Source organism: Sphaerodactylus townsendi, linkage group LG10 (genome assembly GCF_021028975.2).
Source record: "Sphaerodactylus townsendi isolate TG3544 linkage group LG10, MPM_Stown_v2.3, whole genome shotgun sequence".
Taxonomy (NCBI): Eukaryota; Metazoa; Chordata; class Lepidosauria; order Squamata; family Sphaerodactylidae; genus Sphaerodactylus; species Sphaerodactylus townsendi.
In genome coordinates, this window is record NC_059434.1 from 56273275 (window position 1) to 56296025 (window position 22751).

Sequence of the window (22751 nt, forward strand, 5' to 3'; positions counted from 1 at the left end):
CTGGGGGGAAGAATTAGGACTAATAAAAGGAAACACTTCTTCACACAACGTGTGATTGGTGTTTGGAATATGCTGCCACAGGAGGTGGTGATGGCCACTAACCTGGATAGTTTTAAAAGGGGCTTGGATAGATTTATGGAGGAGAAGTCGATTTATGGCTACCAATCTTGATCCTCTTTGATCTGAGATTGCAAATGCCTTAGCAGACCAGGTGCTCAGGAGCAAAAGCTGCAGAAGGCCATTGCTCTCACCTCCTGCATGTGAGCTCCCAAAGGCACCTGGTGGGCCACTGCGAGTAGCAGAGAGCTGTACTAGATGGACTCTGGTCTGATCCAGCTGGCTTGTTCTTATGTTCTTACATATACACATATATATTACCTTATGTAGTAGTATCCAAAACACATGTTTAGATAATCATAAAATCCTAATCCTAAAATGTAGAACAGGATAAAATAAATCAAAATGAAATTCAAGGTCCTTAAAAACATTTAGCTAATTAATTCGGAGTTAATTGTTGAATCTGCATTGACAAAAAGAAAACAGTTAGTAGCAAATTATGGAGAACTTTCTGAATATGCGAAGTCTGTATGAGTAAATGTTGTAAGTATTCTGCATTCATGTTTATATAATATGTTGAATATTCAGGCAAATAGTTAAGGAACCTTATAACATGGGTGTAATTTAGCTTGCAATATTACCAAATGGTATTCGTGATTTTTCTCTCCCATTTTAAGTCATGAAGAAGAGCAAGGTCGTTGCCAGGAAATGATTCGGAAGTTGCAAAATATTCTGGATTCTGAAAGGGAGAACTGTGGCTCAGTTAGTGAAGAAAGGTTAAAAATCCAGCAGGAAAATGAACAATTGCAAAAAGAAATTGAGAGTTTGAGAAAACTGGCCATGGAAGCTCAACAAACTGCAAAATTAAAGGTATTTTTTAAATATTTCAGATTTGACTGAATATTTCTTGGAAATGAATGAAAGGAGTTCAGTTTCTAAGAAAATGGTATCTACCTTCTTCTCACAACTGTCACCAAAACAGTTATTCTCTCTAAGAGTAAAAAGGCTGAGCTCCACACTGGTCATAATGCCACCACTTTAGGGCCAGTAGTAAGGAGTAGGAAGGTTACCTCACACCATTGACCAAGATGAATTGATGCAAGAGTCATAGAAGCAAGTCAAGATGCAAGTCATAGAAAAAGGAAATAAAAATCTCCATGGTGTACTTTTTCCTACCACCCCAACACAAGTGATTCTTCCATGTGTAGAACAATATTAACATTGTAAATTCAAAAAAACAAAATCTAATAAGTAGTGAGTATGTTGATTGCCCTCCCGAAGTTTTGACAGTTGCTTTATGAAAGCAGAAAGACAGAAAATGAACATTGTACTTGTTCCAAAAATATCCTGGAAGGGGAGCTCTGGGTTGAGGATGGGAAATATGTAAAATGCTTGTTTTCCCTCCTCGGGAAAACACCTCCCAGTGTGCATGAGGAGACTGATGAGAAGGAAGGTTCTCTGTAGGTCTCAGTTCTAGAGCTTCAGAGCATGAAAAGGCAGATTGCTGCATTTTGACTTCAGAAATGGCAACTTGTCTTTTGAAGTCCTAAAATTCAATCTGCACTTCAAGGAAATTGTCCTATGGGGCTGTGGTTAGGAGAAAGCTGAACAAACTGAAAGCAATCCACAACTTTTTGTTGTAGCTTCCCACTTCTAATATTCTTAACCCCTTATGCTATTGTCTTTACTATTTATCTAAATTCCTTTGGCTTGCCTTTCATTAGCATATTGGAAATAATAACCTTTTCTTAAAAATCAACCAGGGGCGCTGCAAATGTGAGAAAACAGCAGTTAGGCAGACAGATAAAATCTATCACATTTTATCTTGCTCTTCCTGCAAGGAGCTTAGGAAGACTTTCATTATTCTCCTTTTTATTCTTACCGCAACTCTGAGGTAAATTAGGTTGAGAGAGTAGTCATTAAGTGTGCTTTATAGTTGAGCAAATGTTTCTACAGATGTTCCTAATCCTGCAGCAATGGAGCTCTGTGGTCTTCCAAGTCCATGTGGAACCCAGAGGCCACAGCAGTGGAATTCTGCACCTGCTGTTGTCTCAGAATCCCACACGGACTCCAGAGGCCATGTAGTGGAGCTGCCTAGCGGGTAAGTGAGATAATTCTTTTTAAAAACAAAACCGTGGGGCTGAAATGGCCTAAATCATGCTAAAAGGTTCAGCATGATTCGGGATCCACTTTTTGGCTCCCTTTAAACTGTCGTCTTTTGGGGTGTTAAAAAACCCACAAAAATATTGGTAAGGTATTGTTTGGTTGGGTGGGAGGTTCAGTTCAGCTTTGCCGAATGCACGCACCTAGTTCTCATATTGTTGCATGGTGATTTCCTGAGTCTCAAAAGTAAAGCTTTGAGAATTCAGAGAAGAAATTAATAATGAAAGATCTGGTGCTTTTCTAAAAGCAATTATTACTCACCATAAGCAATCAAACATGTCAGTTGGCATGTCTCTGTAGAATTGTAGGATGTAAATAAAAACAGTTTGACTTAACCAGTTTGTAGATTTGACTCCGTATAAGAAGACAGTAAATGATGGGTAAAATCTTTCTAAAAATGACTTTTCCCCATTAGCATTTTGAGAGTACTACTAGAACTTGCACAATCCTTGTTTATTGATACAGAGACTGAATGTTGGTCTGTCCATGCTTGCCAGCTTCAATCATACAGTCAAAAGACAAAAAGTTAATCTTGTGGAGATGTGAATTTTTACTTTTCGTGTAGATCAGCACTATGGAGAATGAGCTTTTAATAAAAGAACATGGGTATGAAGTTCGGCTGAAAGAGATGGAAGAGGTGAACCAAAGCTCCACTTCTGAGCTGAGGCGCTTGTTGATCGCTCAACAGAAAGCAACAAACCGGTGGAAAGAGGAGACAAAGAAACTTACAGAAAATACTGAAAGCAGAATAAATAATTTAAAGTAAGGGATATAATTTTGTTTCACATTCATTGAAGCAGACAGGGATATATGTCCGTTAGAAAAGTACAGCTAGCAATAGCAATATTGTGTAAAATGTATTATGATACTGTTCCTGTGTGGCTTTCATTCAGTTTTTAGTTATTTGACAGTTAAGTGGAAAAATAATGAGTGTATCATTTTAATAAGACAAATATGTTACCAGCAGATAGCCAGTACTCAAAGAGAATGCATCTCCATTGAAAATTCTCCTTCCACTTCAGTTCAAAACCTTTTGCCAACAGAATATCATCTGAGTCTGTTAAAGCTGCAGGAGCAGTTCTATTTCTGGCAGATGAAGAACCACCTGTCCCTCTTATCAGTTGAGATGAGAACATGGCACATTTTCATTGGCATTCAAAGTGCCTGTGGTTGAAAAAGTTTCAGACAGCAGTGATCAAAGATGTTGTGGAACTATATCAGTCTTTTGTGCAGCTCTGCTACAAGAGCCAAAGCATAGCATCAAACAAAGATGCTGGATCAGTTGGCTGACAAAAAGAGATTGGGAATTCACTTCTGGTTTAATCAGTATATAGTTCTGAATTCTTTTACTGCAGTTCTTTTATAGCATGAATGTTTCTAATCATCACTGTATTTTTATTCATGTTGAGTTTGTTCTTCTTGTAACATACCATCAAGGTTCAGAGCTGGTATAAGAGAAGTTGATGAAATATTCTCTGAAAACAAACAGGAAAACCCAAATTGGGAGACCTCGCTGAGGAAACAATTGTGTAATAATTTACTGTAAGATAAGTGAATATATTGAATAAATGAGGTGAACAGTTTATGTGGAAATAATCACACACTAATGAAAATTGAACATTGAAGCTTTACGTTCAATGCATTGTGCTATCTGCTCACGTTTCTACAAGAAATCCTCAATATGAAGTTGTGTTTTTGGGTGGTCTTGCTCGAATAAGAGTGGGGTGTGGTAGGATTTTTATTTGTATTTGTTTAATTGATTTGGAGCTCAGGTGAAATGTTTGGCCTCAAAATGGGTGTGGAAAAGCTCAGACCTTTTTCTCGGGACCCTGGTCCCTACTGGCATCACTAGATATGCGGCCTGAACCTCTTCTGATCACAGAGTGGCTTGGGTATGTTATAACATTGGAACTTCCAAAAGCCAGGACCAGGCAATGATCTGCTTACTTGTGGCAAATACTTATGTTCCTCTTACATGTCAGTTCATTCAGTATATGGTGATTGTGTCTTATGTCTGTTCATGGAACTGTGTTAAAACAGTTACCAGAAAGTACTTTACTCATTCATGAATGTTCTCATGTTTGTGTGCATTCACCCATGATGATAATTTATGCAAATGTGTGGCGATCTCCTGTAATGATAACAGTATACACCCGCGCATGGAAGAGAAGCTCTTCATCTGCATACTACAGAGATATTGTGGCAGCTTATTCAACAGTAGATTGGACTCAATCATCAAATAGGACCAGTAGAAGGGACCTGTGGGAGATAACTGTTGGTATGAAGATTTAGTTCTTTCATAATCCAATAACCAAATTTGGGTTTTGTGGTTAGAGAACTTAAGCTTTAGTACACAGTTCTGAACGTGTAACTGATAACAATGTTTGGATGGTTTTTTTTTTAAAAAAAAGGTTTCCAATTTTATATTGTAGAACACACTTAGATTTCAGCTATGTCCCAGAACATATTTCAACACAACATGGCAGGGTTTGTTTTTTGTTTTTTGTTTTTTGTTTTTTTTTGGGGGGGGGGGCTTCTGATTTTTAAAATTTTGCTATAATGACTATTTTGACTGTCACCAAGTCTTTTGTAAAAGCTTGACTAGAAAGGCTTTGTCACAACTGGAATGCTTGCTAGATATGCTTTCTGGTTCAAATGAATTATCAGCTGAACCTTTGGATTCTTGAGATCAGCTTTCAATCACTTGTGAGCTAAATGGAAGATGTACTTTTTAAAATGGTTCCTTTTCAGGGTGGGAACCCCATCAGTAGTAGGATACATGTCATACAGAGCCATTTCCCCACCAAGGGGTGGCTTGGAGTACCAAACCAACTAAGGCATTAGTGCTGGTGGGGATGACTGCTGTGAAGTGCTTGTCATTACTCCTTTTTCTAAGGAAGAGTCCAGGGAGGGGTGCCGAAGTGCTGCTTCTGTAGGCCAGCTTGAGTTGGCATGATGTTTCAGTAATTGTGAGAACTGTTGCCTCTCTTTACGCACTTATAATAAATAGGGCCAAAAATGGTATGACACCTGAAGACCTGACTGGCATGTCTGCTTTTGGCCCTTGAACCTTTGTGGAGAATGATGGCACACTATTTTAAGAACAAAATGTCCTCTGTATCTGAAACTGTCCATGCTATGAAAGCTGGAGATAACTTGTAGAGATTTAATACCCTATTTCCTAGTGTAATAGGAGTTTCAGACGGTTTCGTTGATGAACAGAAGTAAACGATTTTGTTCCTTCCTTATTAAAAACTATAAATCTAATGCACATTCTTGTCACTTGGGTGGTTATCATGCTCCAAGTAAGACAGAAACTTATTAGATTATTTTATTTTTCTTGTTTACCAATATTTATCTGTGAATTTCCACTGTGTGGGATGAATTGGACAATGTGTTGCACAGGTTTGTGACTCACCTGTAGAAGAGTTTCCTCATCTGTCTGGTATAGAAAAGTGAATCATGACAAGCAGTGATAATTGGTGGAGTGTTAGGTATTCCCCAGCAAAGGTGGTTCCATTGTTCTATAATTCCTTTGCTGGTACGTGATGGGAGGTTATTTATTTAAAATACCGTATACACTCGTGTATAAGCCAACCCGTGTATAAGCTGAGGCACCTAATTTTACTGCCCAAACCTGGGAAAACTTATTGACTCAGGTATAAGCCAAGGGTGGGAAGCCGGGAGGCAGAGGGAGCTCCTTATTTGGGCAGTGACATCAGGGAGTCACTGCCCAAATAAGGAGCTCCCTCTGCCTGCTATTTAACTGGAGACTGACCAAGCCAGCTAGCCAGCAGGCAGAGGCTCCTGTTGGGCAGTGACTCCCCACTGCCCAAATAAGAACTCCCTCTACAAGCCCAGCCAGCCAGGGTGCATCGGGGTTCCCCCTTAACTCTCCATGAGGGCAGCAACAAGCGGCTTCCGGGCCGGAAGGTTGTCCCAGCCCCGCCCCCAGCCTCCTTGTGATTAATAGAAAATGGTGACTCGCGTATAAGCCGAGGGGGCTTTTCTCAGCCTTTAAACAGGGCTGAAAAACTCGGCTTATATGCAGTATATACAGTACTTCACTGCTACACTTCCATCAAAATAGGGTCCCCAAAGTAGTGAACATAAAAACATTAAAATATTTAAATTGCTAAAACTGCATTTCAGATGCACATAAAAAACATTTAATAATTCAATAAAAGCATATATACAAGTACAACCAGGGAAGAGGGCCAATAAGAGTGAGGCCTTTTATACAGAAGATTCTTACCTTAGGGCTCTTAGCTGCACAGTGGGGCTGGAGTGTGGTCTCCTTGCATTTCTCTGTTTACATGTGAGGAGGCAGTCCAGTACCTGCCCCGCAGCTGCTTGCTGAAGTTTCAGTGGGCTTGTGCTTTTCCTGGTTCTCTTAACTTCACCCATCACCTCCCTCTTAAAGGGACTGATCTGATCACACCCAGTAGCTGCAAAATAAGGGGCTTTGTTAAAGCTCTTTAAATTGTAGTTATATTGTTATTGTAGCCTCTTTCCAATAATAGCCCCCTAAATTAAGGAGGCAAAGCAGTACCCTGAATCACTACTGAAGAAGGGGAACACATCCTGAAACTGATCTCTTGCCCCCCACCCTGATCTCTCTCTCTCTCTCTCCCTCTCTCTCTCTCTCTCCTCGTTTTCAAATGCAATGAGACAGCTACTTTGCAGTGCTTCTCTGATTATATCGACATATCAATATAATAAATCACAATTCAAGTAATAACAAATCTGGGAGGTGTGCAAGGGAGTGAGAGTGGCAGATCTTCCCCACTGACAGCAAAGAAAATTGAAGTCACGCTTAAAGTCCTTGAGGTGTCACTTGCCGCAGATAGAATGGAAATTGGAAACGGGGCTTGAGGAAATACATCTTCAGAGGTGTATCACAGAGAGAAGTCTGTTATACACTCTGCCAAGTGAGAAGAGAATGTTTGGTGGGGTATATATTGTCCATGTCCCAGGGTAGGAAACCTATAAGTAGTGTTTGGGTGGGACTTTCTATGCAAAGGTGTGGTTGACTGCATTGTAATGCAGGTGGGGTTTTTCAGTCCAGGGAGTGATTCACATTTGCATTCCCTGCAGCAGCAACAGTCTTAGTGAATGCAACCCTGTGTGAATGCAAACACCCTGTCTCTGGGTGGAGTCCATTGTCCATGAACCCAGCATGCCCTTGGCTTTTGATTCTGGTGTTTTTAAGTACTGGTAGCCAAGTTTTGTTAATTCTCAAAGTTTCTCCCTTCTTGTTGAAGGTGTTTGTGGATTTCAATGGCCTCCCTGTGTAGTCTGACATAGTAACCGTCCGAGTTGTCCAGAATGTCAGTGTATAAAATGTTATGTCCAGTTTTGTTTAAAACATATTCTGCTACTGCAGATTTTTCAGGATGGTTAAGCTGACAGTGTCTTTCATGCTCCCTAATACGAGTCTGAATGCTGCGGTTTATAGTTCCAATGTAGACCTTTCCACAGCTGTAAGGTATGCGATAGACTCCTGCAGAAGTGACGGGGTCTCTCTTATCCTTTGCTGAGCGTAGCATCTGCTGTATTTTTCTCTCTGTGATACACCTCTGAAGATACCAGCCACAGATGCAGGCAAAATGTTAGGAACAAGATCTACCAGACCGCGGCCACACAGCCCAGAAAACCCACAACAACCATTCTTCAGTTTGTTTGTCCTCATCCATTCTAAAATTGCCTTAAAGTATCTGTTCATGGTGTCTACAGCCTCCTTGAGATATGCTGGAAGCATGAGATGAAGCTGAGAATTATGTTGGTGGCAATATGTTCAGATCTCTGGATGACCTTTCCCATCAGCTTTGCATAGATGTTAAAAAGCTGGAGGCCAAGGGGTGGAGCAGCAATCCCTCATCATCACACTCTGATTAGGTGGTTTGGGTAGCTTATTAAATGATAATTCAATTTCTGAACATAAACAGTGATGGTGTCAAATCTGGAGAACCAGGTTTAATGCTCCACTCCACCACATGAGCAGCAGCCTGTAATATAGTGAATCACGTTTGCTTCCCCGGTTCCATGCATGAAATCTGCTGGATGACCTTGGGCACAGTTCTTTCAAAACTCTCTTAGTCCCACCTACCTCACAAGGTGCTGGGCGGGGGGGGCTAAGATAACCATCTGTCCCATTATGTCCCTTGATGGACACTTCAATCATCTAGCAAAAACTTGCCCATGGTCCTTGATGTGAGGGAAGTGCAGCTGGCCTCAACTGGCCTGGGAAAATGCTGTATCTAATGGACCAGGGCCCTGTGAGATTTTATGGAGTTCCATAGGGCCTGCAAGACAGAGCTCTTCCACCAGACATATGGTTAAGCCAGCAACACTCACCATCTTGGGCCTCCCCCTTTCAGCCCCCCTGAGCATGCCTTATGTTGAAGCAACAAGGCTGTTGTGTTTGCCCCTTCTTTAAGATGTATAGGGGCTCAATAGAGTAGAAACTTGACCTTCTGGTTTTGGTATATCGATGTACATTTTTAAAAGTATTTTATAATATAGGAGACATTTGTAATTGATATGTATTTATGTATATTATTTTGGAAACAGCCCAAGCCCAAACGGGGAAGTGCGGTATAGAAATCTAATAAAATAGTTGTAATGTTCTTTGAGACTCCTTATGGTAGAGAAAAGCAGGGTATAGAAACCAACTCTTCTACTATTACCACCCCGCTGATTTATACATGTTGATTATTTGGCAGTTCTGTTGCCATAACTTCACCTGGTAGAGAGGCAGAACCTAATCCCGGGTGATGATGCACTATTAAATAAGTTATTATTATTTTATTTTTATTTTTCGAACTTATATACCGCCCAACCCCCGAAGGGCTCTGGATAACCATCTGTCCCATTATGGTTAGCCATGCTCCCATTTTTCTTCCTTCCCATACCTCCCTTTCCCAACCCCAGATTTTTTTTCCTTATTCTGTTGTCATTTTGACAACGTAACAGTCACACTTACTTAGTTATAATGGCATAACATTGTTTCTAAAGATATTGCAACTTGGAGTTGATTCTAACAAGTGTTTTACTAGCAATCTTTCCCTCAATCATAATGCAGTGTAGAATTGCACCATAATTCTACCCCTTCAATTTGTAATGCATAGTATTCCTAGAGTCTGCGACATTTAAAATGAAAAGATAAAGTCAAGATAAAATACCCATTAAAGCGTATATAGTCAAATGGCCTCAGGCATTAAAACAAGAAAATCTTGCAGTACTTCCAGACTCAATTTTAACAAGTCTCTGAGGGAGTTACTGTTAGTATCTTAAGATGCTTAGATCTCGATAATGCTGATTCAGCGCATGCTTACTGTTCGCACTCCATAATATTATAAAGTGACCTCTGTGTATCTGTTGGAAATTGTTTTACTTTACTAAGGATATGTATATGAAAACTGGTTATTTTAATGGTCACTTTGTTGCTCTTCAAAAACTCCCAGAAGGCTTCCAGGGCAGCCTTTTCTAAGAATGATCTGTGACTTCACAGTCCAGTTTTTGAGTCTAGGATTGCTGAGTTTCAGGTTGGAGCCTGCAAACAGTGGATCCACATCACTATAATTTCACCATCATCTCCTGTTTCCTTTTCCCCCTTTCTCTTAAAGGATGTTCAGCTGCCCTTGAGATTTTGTTCTATGTTAAAGTCAATGACCACACTTTTTTTTTGTATTGTCGAAGGCTTTCACGGCCGGAATCACTTGGGTGCTGTGTGGTTTCCGGGCTGTATGGCCGTGTTCTAGCAGAATGCTGCTAGAACACGGCCATACAGCCCGGAAACCACACAGCACCCACACTTTTTTTTTGTTTCCTTGGTTTAAAAAAATCTTCAAACTTTAACATTTTTCTGTATACTGCTGCTGGCTCTGGAGTAGAAGCTACCTGCTAAATGTGGTGATTGGCCATGCTGGCAGGGGCTGATGGAATTTGTAGTCCATGAACATCTGGAGAGTTGCAGGTTGCAGACTCCTGGACTAGATGGATCACTGGTCTGGTCAGGCATGACTCTTCTTACATTCTTATGTACTATGTCTGTGCACAGCTTTGCCTAACAGCAAGCACTTAACAATTTAAATATTGAAGGGAATGAGCAGGAGACCAGCAAAGTCTCACAAGGGAGGAGTCGTTTTATTCACCCTTCCCACCCTAGCCCCTGGGGCCCCTGCGGTATGATAAACTATGGCTTGAAACAGAAAGTGCACAGGATCCGCTTCTCCAGGCTTTCCCCTCTCCCAAGCAAATACCAGCAACGTTATGGACGGCTAGACTTGAAGTAGAAAGTATACAAGGTGTGCTTTCTGTTCCAAACTACCCCGTCTGCCTGCCCTCCCCATCACCTGGCTAGCAGTGACAAAGGAGGCTTGGGGTGGAAAGCATGCAGATGTCAGGTTTGGAGCAGAAAATATGTCTGACATGCTTTGCACTTCAGCTTGCTGATGAAAGGGGGGGAGAGGCAGACCTGAAAAAAGATGTCAATCCTATGCACTTTCCACCCCAGCCACTTGTGGCATTGTAACCACAGATTTCAATTAGGTCAGAATATCATACAATGATGCCCATGAGCACCATGTTGTGACCCTTTGTCTTAGCCAGAACAACATTCTTTGATACACTATCTAGTCTATTAAATATATTACATCATATTTTGGGGGCTCCTTTTATACCTGCCACATGTTTTTTTACTAGAATTCTGTAACATTTGGCATCTATAACTGTTTATTTTAAGATATTGTTTAAAAATGTTACCAGAATGAGAAACAGCTGCAGGTACTGGCAACATACAAAATATATAATTACTAAGAATAATTGAAGCATATTGCAGCATAACTCAACAGCAAAACATCTGGAATATGTTGTATATATCACATGACTCTCCACAGCTGCAAGATTTATTATCACCTCTGCCTTATTACTCAACAGCTCACTTTTTGTTTCCCACTTACAAGTACGATTACTAAAAATAGTATGCTACTTTCAAATTTGTTTCCAAAGTAGTTTACATTAAAATGGAAAATATCTATTGTAATACCACAGTGATAAACTCTAGAACAGGCAGAGCAGCAACAAGATAAGATTTCAAACCTGTCTCGCTTATATGCCTGAGAAGAACGAGTAGTTTTTGCCTGCCTCCAAAAGAAGACAGGTATAGGGGTCAAGCAGTGGAGGCGATTCAAGTAAAGGACAACTTCTAAAAGAAGAAAGATGTTTTCACGTACTACAGACTTCTGTTCTCCTATTTATATGGAAGTGAATGTGCTGTGTCAAGGCCTTTGTCCATAAACACTTCGTTGCCACAACCTCCCAACCACAGCTGGAAGGGAAACATCTTTCTGGCCCTTTCAGCATGGGCCAATAAACGTTTAAAGGTGCGATTAAACCCATGGTGGGTGGGAACTTCACACGGTTCCCACTCCTAACACAAGCCCTCGTGCTATATCTCACAGGGCAGGTTATTTGGAAATCATGATTTTTGCTATTCTTTGGCTTTAAGGCAACTCGCAGACATGGCAAGCAAATGGCCGCGGTTGTGGGGCGCGTTAGGTGGCTGTGATTGAACAAGAGAATTGCAGACTCCAGCTCCCATCTGCGGAGCCATGCAGGGACAAAGGGCCGTTTCATGGCTTTGGGGGTCCGTCATGCCAGCCCCTGAAGCTATGCTTCAGAGGGAGTCAGGGACCAAAAAAACCCGCGCCTCCATGCAAATGTGCGCACCCCGCTCGCATGGAAACTGGCTGGGGCGAGAATCTGTTCATGTAACCCACCTTTCACCCGTGTTTATTGGCCCTTGCAGAAAGGGCCTCGGTTAGGCCTTCATCCTTGAGTGCCTCATAGCTACACTATCCTGTCCGGAGAAGGCCTTCATTTGTGAGCATTTTGTCACTATGGCATCCTTGACACAGCATTTGGACACATGATTTCACAGACACAAATGTAGTCTCAAAGCCATTAGTACTGTGGATATTCCTAGCCTGAAGTCACCATGCTGTTTTAGCATTAACATGAATTCTGTTCTTGATTTCCCACTCATGATTCTCTGAGCTTTGAATATAGAGCAGGAATATAAATTAGAAATCACTAGCATTAAAATCATTTGTACTTATTGTCTCTTAGTAATCTAGAATACCCAGTGAAGAAACAGCACAGCAGAAAGAACTTTTCTTTGTTGGCTTTTCACTTTCTTACTTCAGTCTAGAGCTGCATGTTGAGAAATCCACATAGAGTTCATTTTTCCTAAAATGCAGTCTCTTCCTGCCATGTTATGAAAAGCTTTTAAAGCTCTCTCAGATTCAAAATACTGCTTTTGATCTGTTTTGAGGAAGGAGGGAAATTTTGTTTGGCAAAGTCAGAAAATCCCCCAGTGAATGTATTCTTGCACACAAAAACTCTGTGGATTTGCATCCTCCTGCAGTTTTCTGTCTATATATTCCTTCATTTCTCCCAATCAAATACAGCTGCGCCTAGAAGGTGCTAATTAATCGTTTTCTTTTAGGGCTTCCTGCTATGGCCTTAGTTGCTCTAGCAGCCTCAATTGCTTGCCACTGGTGGAGGGGGGGGGGGAGTACACAACTGCATCACTGTGTCACTTCCAGGGAAAATCCACAGGTGACAAAAGGTAGCTTTAGAAATCACCAAAGAGTTTCCAGGAATTCTTAGAGCTACCCTAGGTTTGCTCATTTTTAATGTCATGGAAACATGATACTCTTGATAAAAGCACGGTGGTGTTTTGAAAACTGAAGGCTTTTTTTCCAATCTGCATGGGAAGAAATTATCTAAAATTTAGTAGGTTGATATTAGGTAGAGATTATTCTTAGGTCACTGTTTTATTTTATTCATATGCCTTGACATCTGGAATTTACATTTGTTACGCTTAGGCTCTGACATTTTACAATGTAAACATATTTAGCCCGTATGACACTTAAGAATCAACATGTGCTGTTACACTTTTTAAAAATTCTGTCCATTTCAGTTCTCATTTTATAGGTAAATGGAAGTGTGGAAGCTCGAGCATGAACATTTTGACTTTCTTTTGACCAGTGGTATTCTGGGCAGTGGATACACTGCATTAATTTAATGAGTTTCTTTGATCTCATTTCATAGGAGTGAGCTGAATCGCCAGAAAATGCACACACAGGAGTTACTTTGTCAGCTGGAAAGAGCAAATGAAAAGACCATAGAGGTAAGAGATTGAATTTCATTCAAATGCCATGCTTCAAAATCATGTAATTGTACTTGAACTATATTGGTATGAATCACTGGTTCATTTATTGCTGAGAAGATTGTGGGATTCCTTACGATAAGCTCCCAGCTAGAAATGCCTATCCTGTTTATGATTTGTATGTTAAACAAATGCTAGAAAAGTCAGTGTACTTCACTCTTAAAACCCAAGTATATATATTTTAGTTATGTCTGATTTGGGGCAGCGATTTTAAACCTAGTTAGAAGCTGGCTGTGATTTTAACTTTCATTGCACTTCATATAATTTCTTTTATAGTATAACTGATGTTCTAAAAACATCCTTCATTACTTTTTTGCCACTAAATGGCCTAAGATTATTATGTATGTAAGATATACAATTTCAGTAAACCTCTATTTGTAGAAACTGAATTTGTTTCATCCATTGTCCAATTAAAGTAAAAGAGGCATCTTTGTTTCAGCTGCATCCAGTCTCTAAATATAAAATAAATAGACCTGGTTTATCAAATGTTTTTGTACATGCTAAAGTAATTTGCTATGTAATCCAAAGGGGGGTGGGGGAGGGACTGAAGCCGCACTGGACGAGGTGGAAGGATTGTGCCTGCACTGTGCAAATTGGCAGGCATACCAGTGCCAAGTAATTTACCTTGGTAGTCAGCCACCATAGCACACAAATGTCCATGCTGGCATGGAGAAGGGTATTCAGGAGGCCTGGCCAACTTTAGTCAGCTCCCAATAGATTTTTAGGTCAGGAGCACCGCTTCCCAGCAGCAGACTTATGCCACCAAAAAAAGATAGCATAAATTATTTTCTATGATGGGCTTTCCCAGGGGAGAAAAACATTTCTCCTCCCCTGGCACCCGCCCTCCACCCTGGATTGGGCTGAAGCCTAAATATCCTTATTCAGCAAAATTCTTGCTGTTTCTTTGCTTCTGTATTGGGATTTCTCTCCATTGATTGTGATTATTTCACAATAGTGTCCAAGAAACGTGGTTTCAAGATCCATCATCTTTGTGATTTCTGTTCATTATGCATATGGGATCTCAAGAAATAAGGCTTATACATAACTGAATGCAGACATGTGTTTAGCTGAAGTCATTCCATGCATTTGCATTAATATATCACAGCTAACCAAGCTACCATTCTTCCATTGCATTCCATTTGAAAGGGCAGGGGAAATGGATGAAGGCATAAGAGCTAGATGGAGATGTGAGCATGGCCCAAGCCATGGTAATGCATGTTATTTGACCTGTTAAACTGGGTACCTGAATACAGCCTCGTCAATGACATCAAACTGTATGTTTGCAGTGCTCTTTCAGATCTAAGCATCTGCCCCTTCTCTTCCAGGGGTTGACTGATAAAAGCACTACAGCAGAATTATGCCAATCTCCCCACCACCACAGCTTCACTACCAGCCACGTGAAAAGTTTACACTTGTATTTATATCATACCAAAATTGAGTCACCAAAAAAATGAAAGCTGGAAATTCCTTTCAAGGTTAGACAACAGTGTGCTTAGCAGCCTGTCTTGTCTTCCTTTGGTGCATCGTTCTGTATTTGGCATTGATTAATTTTATTTTTCAAAGCTTGCTTTCTGCAATATGTATGATCTGATAACAGAATCTTACATTTGTAATGAGCTGTTTCATTTATGCAGAATGAAAAATTAATGCTGGAACATCAAGAAAAAGTCAACAGGCTTCAAAGACGGCTAAGTCAGGCAGAAGAGAGGGCAGCCACAGCATCTCAACAGGTATCTAAATATGTATCAGGAAATGCCCTCATTACATTTGTATAATCAGAAATCTTTAGAAATGACAATCTTGCCTTTTAATCTTTCTTTTGCTGAGAGATGGGAAATATGGTTCTCAGGATGAAGAGATAGTTATGGGAACTATTATAGTAACAAACAGAGTTACAAATTACGTGAACAGCTTTCTAGGCCTTATGGATTCCAAATCGTGATTTCAGACTGTTTGTACCCTAACACTTCTTGTTAAATACATATCACATGGCAACTGTCAATCACCTGTAGATCCAGCTGTAAAACCAATCAGCCTTTCCAGAGCTGTTCTTCTAGTTACAGAGACATGATACAAATTTTATCAGCATGTGGTAATAGCTGAATTGCCTGCAAATCTTTGTAGTTACCACACATTGAATTCACATATGGATATTAGAGCATAACCAGTCTTGTAAATCTACCATAGGGGATGCTGAAAATTAGTATTGCTGAAGCTTGATTTTAAAAAAGAAGCAAAAGTTCATTGGGCCCCATTTATACACATTCTAGACTCTGGCAGGAGTAGATCCACATCTGCCCACATGTGTAAAGAGATCAACTTTCTCTATTGAAAAAAATGGAAAAAAGTTGCAAATGGGAAAAAAAATCAGGGAACCTTTGCTGCTATTGGAATAATAAGAATTTGCTGGGTTAAGGTACGGTTCTGTTGAAACTGAGCGCCTTACTGGTTTTCATGTAGTAAACTATCCGCAAAAATGTCTTGACCATTTGGGGTTACCTTCATAGATCATAAGGGTAGAATAAAATAATCCCTTCATTTCACTGTACTTCAGGTTGTAGCTTAATCCAATTAGTTTAATAATCAGTGTGGTTTTTTTATTACAGCTCAGTACTATTAACATGCAGAGGAAAAAAGCTGCCTCCTTGATAGAGCTGGAAAATATTTAAACATGAAGCTCATCTCTTTTGTACAATTTCCAAGTTCAGGCTGTTGCAGAAGAATCGCATTGGACCATTAAGACCTATCATGCACAAAGTATAGCGTTTTTGTGGCAATTTTATGTTGCTTGAACTCAGAAAGGCAGAGATTACAACTTCTTCAAATACTATGAATACAACTACAAAAATACATAATGAATTAGAGCAGGGCCCAAAAGGAAGCTGGCTTCCCTTTCTCAGCACATGATATTAAACATTGCATTGCACAATATTGTCTGTTCCATGGTTTTAAAGTGGAAAGGCAGACATACCTGCTGCTGGATTGGAAACTGTTACTACTGCACAACTGGTTTGTCTATGTTTTACATAATTTTCAACTATGAATAAATGTGTCTTTTAAATGGTTTTTGTGCACATGTTATTATTTCACTGGAAAACAAATCAGAAAATCAGATGTGTTCACCTGGCACTTATAACATTGCTGCCCCTCAGGCCTATTCTCAGTCACAACAGATTCTCATAAAAGTTTGACACCAGTTGCTGCTTGCCAAACTCATGGCCCAGGAACAGCCAAAGAGAATTGTGGAGGTGGCGGGTCCCTAAGCCAACGAATTTGCCCTCCCCTGGGTGCTTACCCTAGCGGAGAGGCAGATCTGCCAGTGGGTAGCTGCTGTCGCCTTCCATAATGGCCAGACGCAGCACAGAGAATCATGTTAGCACTCCTACACCCCTGCCGGCTCAGCAGTGGCATTCTGGAGGTGTGGACCCAACCTTCCACCATGGTTTTGCCTACCAGGATGCTGGTGCCCAGGAAAAGACTTAAAATGCCACCCTTTTTGGGTGGCATAAGCCCACTGATCCCAATGGAGGACTGATCAGCAGGTCGGGGGGGGGGGGTGTTCTGTATTTTGCTTCCCCACACTGCCAAAAAGTTCTCCTGAGGCAGTGGGGCGGCACTGTCCTTGACCACCCCAAGGCTCTGGATTGGGCTGTTAGGTCTGAACCCAAGAAACTGCAATTGGAAGAATCTGCCATCTGCATGATCTAAGTTTGCTCCAGGTCATGAGGGGAGGCATCATGTGGCATGAGGTTATGGATCAGGAGGAAAAATGAATGCCTGTCTGCATTTCCCATTTGACCAGAAGCACTTACTCAAGGACAAGTCTGGGTCGAAAGTGTCAGGGCGGCACAGATGTCAGTCCAGGGCACTCGAGTGTATTGCAAAATGTACAGCATTTATTCACATACAGACAAAGGCACAATTCTACTAAATATTTTAACAAAAAATACAGCCATCTTCAACTAGGTCTTTATAAATACTTCAAAAGGGGAGGAAAATAAATACAGGATTGGGCCATGTAATATAAAATAGTCATCTCTACATATATTTTATATCTGATTCTATCTGTTTTGTCATCATGCACCTGTTTTCAGATTTGAGCAAATGGACACCAAAGCTAGGCACATAGTGAAAAATCCTCTGTACAAGGTTTTACAAATGCAATGATTTTTTTTCCAAAATTTTAAAATAATTAAGATTTTTTTTACACATGGGACATTTATAATCTTTCATTCATGTCATATTGGTGTATGCCCAGTACCTAACAGACCACATTCCAGTCCACATTATAGAAGTGTGTTAGTCTACATTTCAATGTAGTACACCAGTTATAATCAAAGTGATTGCTTGGGCAGTCTGCATAAGGAAAAGGCAAAGTGTTACAAGAAATCATCAACCATTTCCATATTAACTAAACAAACTCAGTGATAGGTAAAGATTACTGATTTATTTACGATCCTTCATTTGTTGAGTACTAAGTATGGCGTGAAACTAACTTATACAGCTGGTTGTACTGATATTTTACCCTACTTTCGCAAATAGAGGTTGGGGGAAAGCATTATTTTTTTCTTTTCATTTTTTTTTATTTTTGGTTCAGCATTATTCAAAATATCACAAAGCTTATGAACCTAAACATGGTGGGGAGCAAAACAGATAAGGCATTCTTTCTGCACAAATGCTAGCATTCCTAATAGTGCAAATGTTATCTGATAACTCTTTCAAAATTGGTCGTAACATTGAATAATGTTTCAAATAGAATCAAATTTGTTTCATTCCTCCTTATGGCTTGATGAATAACTCCCTATAGGGCAATCCAACTGATAACATGTTATTCAATTCTCACCTGAAATGAACTATGAAAAAGCAAATACATTTCTCATATCCTTAATCTTCTACTTTAATAAGAATGTGACTGCTTTTCAAGCAGCAAACCTGCTCAACAAATTTGCAAGGTATGCGTAGTCTTGATCAAAAGCGGGCCACCATTTTTCTTCGCCAGTGGTATCCGAAAACGGTTGGGACCCAAAGATCTTAACATACTTGCTAATCCTGTTCATCCTGATCTGAAAGACTCCACCGAAAATACAGAGGTCACCAGGTGGGCAACTCCATTTTATGCTGGGACTTTCTCATGCAGTGAAGCACATAGAACTGTCTTGTGTATTACACTGAAGTCCCAGCATGTGACAGCAGCTACTGTGCAAGGGTTATTATACAGATGTTCAAACTGAAGGATCATCATCAAGCCACAGCCTCATGCCCTCGCATCTCTCCTTCTGGTTCCCTATTTAATAATATTCATCAGTTTGTCATGGTATCAAAAAAATCATCAGGCCCACCACGGTTTCTTGTTCTTGCTTGGACGGCAACAGCTAACTGTACTTTAACAGGATCATTTGTAATCAGACCAAACAATAGTTAATGCTAAACAAGAAACCAGAGGCGTAGCAAGGGGGGAAAGTGCCTGGTGCACTGGTGTATCCTCTGCCCCCGTCCGGGAACAACCCCACCACGACCCCGGAACGCCCTTACCGCACCCCCTTGGAGCTACGCCTCTGCAAGAAACAAAAGGGAAACAAGCAATGAGGAGAGAATGATGATGGTGGCAAGAGCCCGTAGGTCATTCCTAAACTGTGGCTCAAAGGGCTGTCTGAATTGCACCCTTGCTGTATTTAGGATGATCAACCTCTGTTCCAATGGCAAATGGGAATGAATACCAAGGGGGCTGGTTCACACATAACATGATTTCATGGGAATTGCTACTAAGTATTATTTGCGAGTTCACACATTACATTTCTCAATCCTGAGAAACTCAGGAACACATGTACAGAAGGAAAAAATGTATTGTGTCAACTGCCTCAACTGCTAACCATCTAGTGGCTCGCATAGCAAGATGGAATATCACCAATCCAGTTTTTCTCAGCTGAAACCCCCTTGGAAGACTTGAGTCAAATTGCAAGATTTCAGAAACATACTTCTCATTAGGAAAGGGTTTAGAAAGAAAATAGTGCAAGACTGAATAATGATGTTTTATTGGATTGGGAGGAGGGATGTTCATAGCTTTTCAATAATCTGTTACTTAAACTTTCACGTGACTGGTTTATGTCTGATTTTATAGCAGAGTTGTGTCCTAAAGCTCACAGCAGCCTAAATCTACCAGTTGTTGTGTTGTGTACCATAAATGCACCCCCTTGGGTATGGAAAATAGAATCCTAAGGATCTGTTGATCTACTTATTGCTGATGGCTTATTCTCTCTAGTTATTGCAATATTTTTGAAATTATGTAATCAGAACACAAGCGCCTTCTTATTCAAATCTAATTTGTATCCTTGAAATCATGTTGTTAAACTGGCTTAAATGTAAAGCGCTACCACATCTTATTGCCTTTCCATTTTTTTTTCAAAAATATATATATATTTATTACATCCTTCTCTTATTTAAAGTAACCCTTATGTGTCAGAAATTTGCATATCCAACACATACCATTAGTGCACATTGGGAAAGGCTACTGACCAGTGCCTTTAGAAATTTGGGCATATCTTCACGAAATTTCAACCCGTTAATCTGCCATGGCTTTTCCCAAGGAAACATGGGAACTGCAGTTTGGGAAAGTTGAAGATAATTATTTGCTAAAAACTTTGTTGCTCGTTACAGAACTACAATTCCCATGATCCTTGAGTGGCAAAGAGAACGGAAACACAACAGCAAAACCTATTTATATTTGCAGTACAGACATGCCCTCAGTCTTTCCCACTTGAATTGTTCTCATATTCTAGCTGGGAAGGTACCTGGATGGGCAGGAGAGGACAGCAAGCTAAAAAACCTGCTTTCCTTAGAATAAGATAAAGTTTTTAAAATACATTTTTACTCACCCAGTTAGGGGAGTTGTGTCTCAGTCTGGGTCCCTTCTGAGTAGCACTATTTGCTGCTGTTCTTTTACTATGAGGCAGCTTTGATCTGTCCCTTTAGATTTCTCTAGTAGTCCCCATAAGATTTTCTTACCTATTTGACAGGCCTCATATGAGAAACCTTCTGCAGTTACAAAGATCTGCAGCTGCCCACATCCCTTAAATTTTAAAGCAACAACAACAAAAACTAGCCTGCTAAGACCCAGTCCTGGCACAGCTTGACAAAAGTGACAATTTAGAATGGGTTAAGCAATACGCGATGGTAATACCCAACTTATTTCGTTCATCGTACACTTGATTTACCAACAGCTTGTGCTTTTAAGGGCAGGGAGGAAAAAGCCCTCAGTGCTATCCATCTCAAGTATTCCCCCACCCCTACCCAAAATCTGCCCCCCTTGCTATTTTTTTAAGCCTTCAGCCTATTGATCTAATAGGGTCAAAAAAAATTTCTGATGATTTCTGCAGAACAGTTGCAAACAAAGGAGGCTCAAATCGCACAAAAAGGGGATAAGCAGAGGGCAAACTCTTAGTGTCAAGTACATGTAAACATGTTTCTACTGCCGGAGGGGAGAGGGACTGGTTTGCAGTTTGATCTTGTAGCCATATCTGAAAGAACCTTCCTCTCCGTCACACCAATAACTAATGCAGAGTGGATTTTTTTTCCCAGGCTGAGTACATCATTGACATCATTCCAGTGCTACTACTGTGTCTCACCCTCCAGTCAGGAGGCAAGGATGCTTCTCCTAATAATGTCTGTCCTCCTAGCAATAGTACTGTTTGAACCAAGCCTTTGCTGCCGGCACTTGTTCTCAGCCACTTCAGTTTCTGAGTCACTCATTTCGGCATCAGGGGCATACCCGTCATTCTCGCTGTCCACCTTTAGGTTGTTTTTTGCCCTGTCCTTCGGCGAAACTCGGCCCAAGCCCGAGTAATGGTAGTTTTGTCGGCATGTGTCCTCCTGCCCTTCCCCTTGCGGTTGCTTCTCCCCTTTCTTTGGAATTCGGAATCCTCCCCAGTTTTTTACAGGGCTTCTTGGCGTAGTAGGCACTTTTACTGGAGCTGGGTGATAGTTTATTTTGCAAAAGGATCCATTGTATTTAGGCACCGTATCCCTCCTGGTTCCGGGCGCTGACCTCCCACTCGGGTGGTTCATTGCCTTCTTGTTTTCCAATTGCCTCTGAGTCAGTTCATTAGATCTCAGTGGTTTGGGGATGTGTTTGGAAGGTTTTTCCTTCAGTCCTACCTTCATCATGTCACAATGGGAATGATTGTCTCTTCTCTTCCTGTGGTCTGCTGTAACAACCCCATTCTTCTGTTGTGCTGATCCGATTTGTGCTTCTGCAAAGGACTTTTCAAAGCTGAAAAAGCTTGCTGGAGTTGCAAGGTCTTCCCTTTGGCTGGGCTGCTTGAGCAAAGGCTTGTCATCATGCCTCATCCGTTCTCTCTTCTGTGTCTTTTTCAGTGAATGACTCAAAGACATGCCCATTTGCTTCCGAAAGAAAGCTGAATGCCACTTCAGATCCTCTATCTTAGGTGCATCTGGTCCCGAAGGTGAACTGTTGAACAGCACCATATTTTCCATGGTAGAAAAGGAAGAGGGCATACCTGGAAAGACAGAAATCATTTGATAGTTACCCAAAAGCTGATTGCATCTACCTTTGATTCACATCTTATACCACCTTTTTATAAAGCTGTGGGTTAGATAAGGAATGCCCAACATGATGCCCCAGAGCTCACCCAGAACTTTCCTGGTGCCTACCTGAGTGTTCTCAGAAACTAGGTGGGGCCAGATAGGATCTCTGCACAGCAATGGTTCTGAGTGATCACTGGAGATTTGGTTGGCTGTGTAGATTTTTTTTAAAAGTCACTTTGGCAGCCCTGCCAAAACGGCTCAAGGAACTCCACAGTGAGACTGAAGATAAGCTGTGGCAGCCATTTTGTGACTGCATCCACCACACTATGCCTTTGTACAGACCTTGCTTTGTACACTGGTATATTTGGACATAACTGATATGCTTGTTAAATACTTCTAGAATCCAACAGCACTGGGGCAGGCAGAACTCTACTTACACTTAATCCATAGGAGAAAAAAAATCCAGGGAAGAGTACGGTCCAAACTGCTTGAAAGTAGTCAATTTAAATCAAACTAGCATCTATGTGTGCACACTTAGAATTGTAGCCTGTAAGCACTCACCAGTGTGTTTTTCACATTAATTTCAGTGGGACAAAGGTCCCACCCAATGAAACAATTGTTTTTAAATCCTACTGATTTTTGCCAGGGTGAAACATGTGCTTAACTATTGTGCAGAAGTCTATGGGGCTTTCAGAGCGTACTGTTGGCTAGATAATGCTCATCAAAGTCTATGTTAAGTTTCAGTTAAATAAAC

At 40.7% G+C, this 22751-nt stretch overlaps 2 protein-coding genes across 7 annotated transcripts in view; one reads left to right on the top strand and one right to left on the bottom strand.

The window, feature by feature from the left end:
- The window catches only part of SCLT1 (sodium channel and clathrin linker 1), a 43633-nt gene extending 27113 nt beyond the window's left edge, over nt 1-16520 (top strand). For both annotated transcript variants that reach the window (XM_048509286.1, XM_048509287.1), the window contains exons 16-20: nt 735-927; nt 2786-2982; nt 13339-13417; nt 15091-15186; nt 16063-16520. In XM_048509286.1, the coding sequence (XP_048365243.1) occupies nt 735-927; nt 2786-2982; nt 13339-13417; nt 15091-15186; nt 16063-16125 (628 nt within the window). In that variant the 3' untranslated portion in view covers nt 16126-16520. The remainder of the gene's footprint in view (nt 1-734; nt 928-2785; nt 2983-13338; nt 13418-15090; nt 15187-16062) is intronic.
- An 810-nt stretch (nt 16521-17330) lies between these two features.
- Nucleotides 17331-22751, bottom strand: part of JADE1 (jade family PHD finger 1) — a 71528-nt gene continuing 66107 nt past the window's right edge. For all 5 annotated transcript variants that reach the window (XM_048509384.1, XM_048509382.1, XM_048509386.1 and 2 more), the window contains one exon: nt 17331-21969. In XM_048509384.1, the coding sequence (XP_048365341.1) occupies nt 21086-21969 (884 nt within the window). In that variant the 3' untranslated portion in view covers nt 17331-21085. The remainder of the gene's footprint in view (nt 21970-22751) is intronic.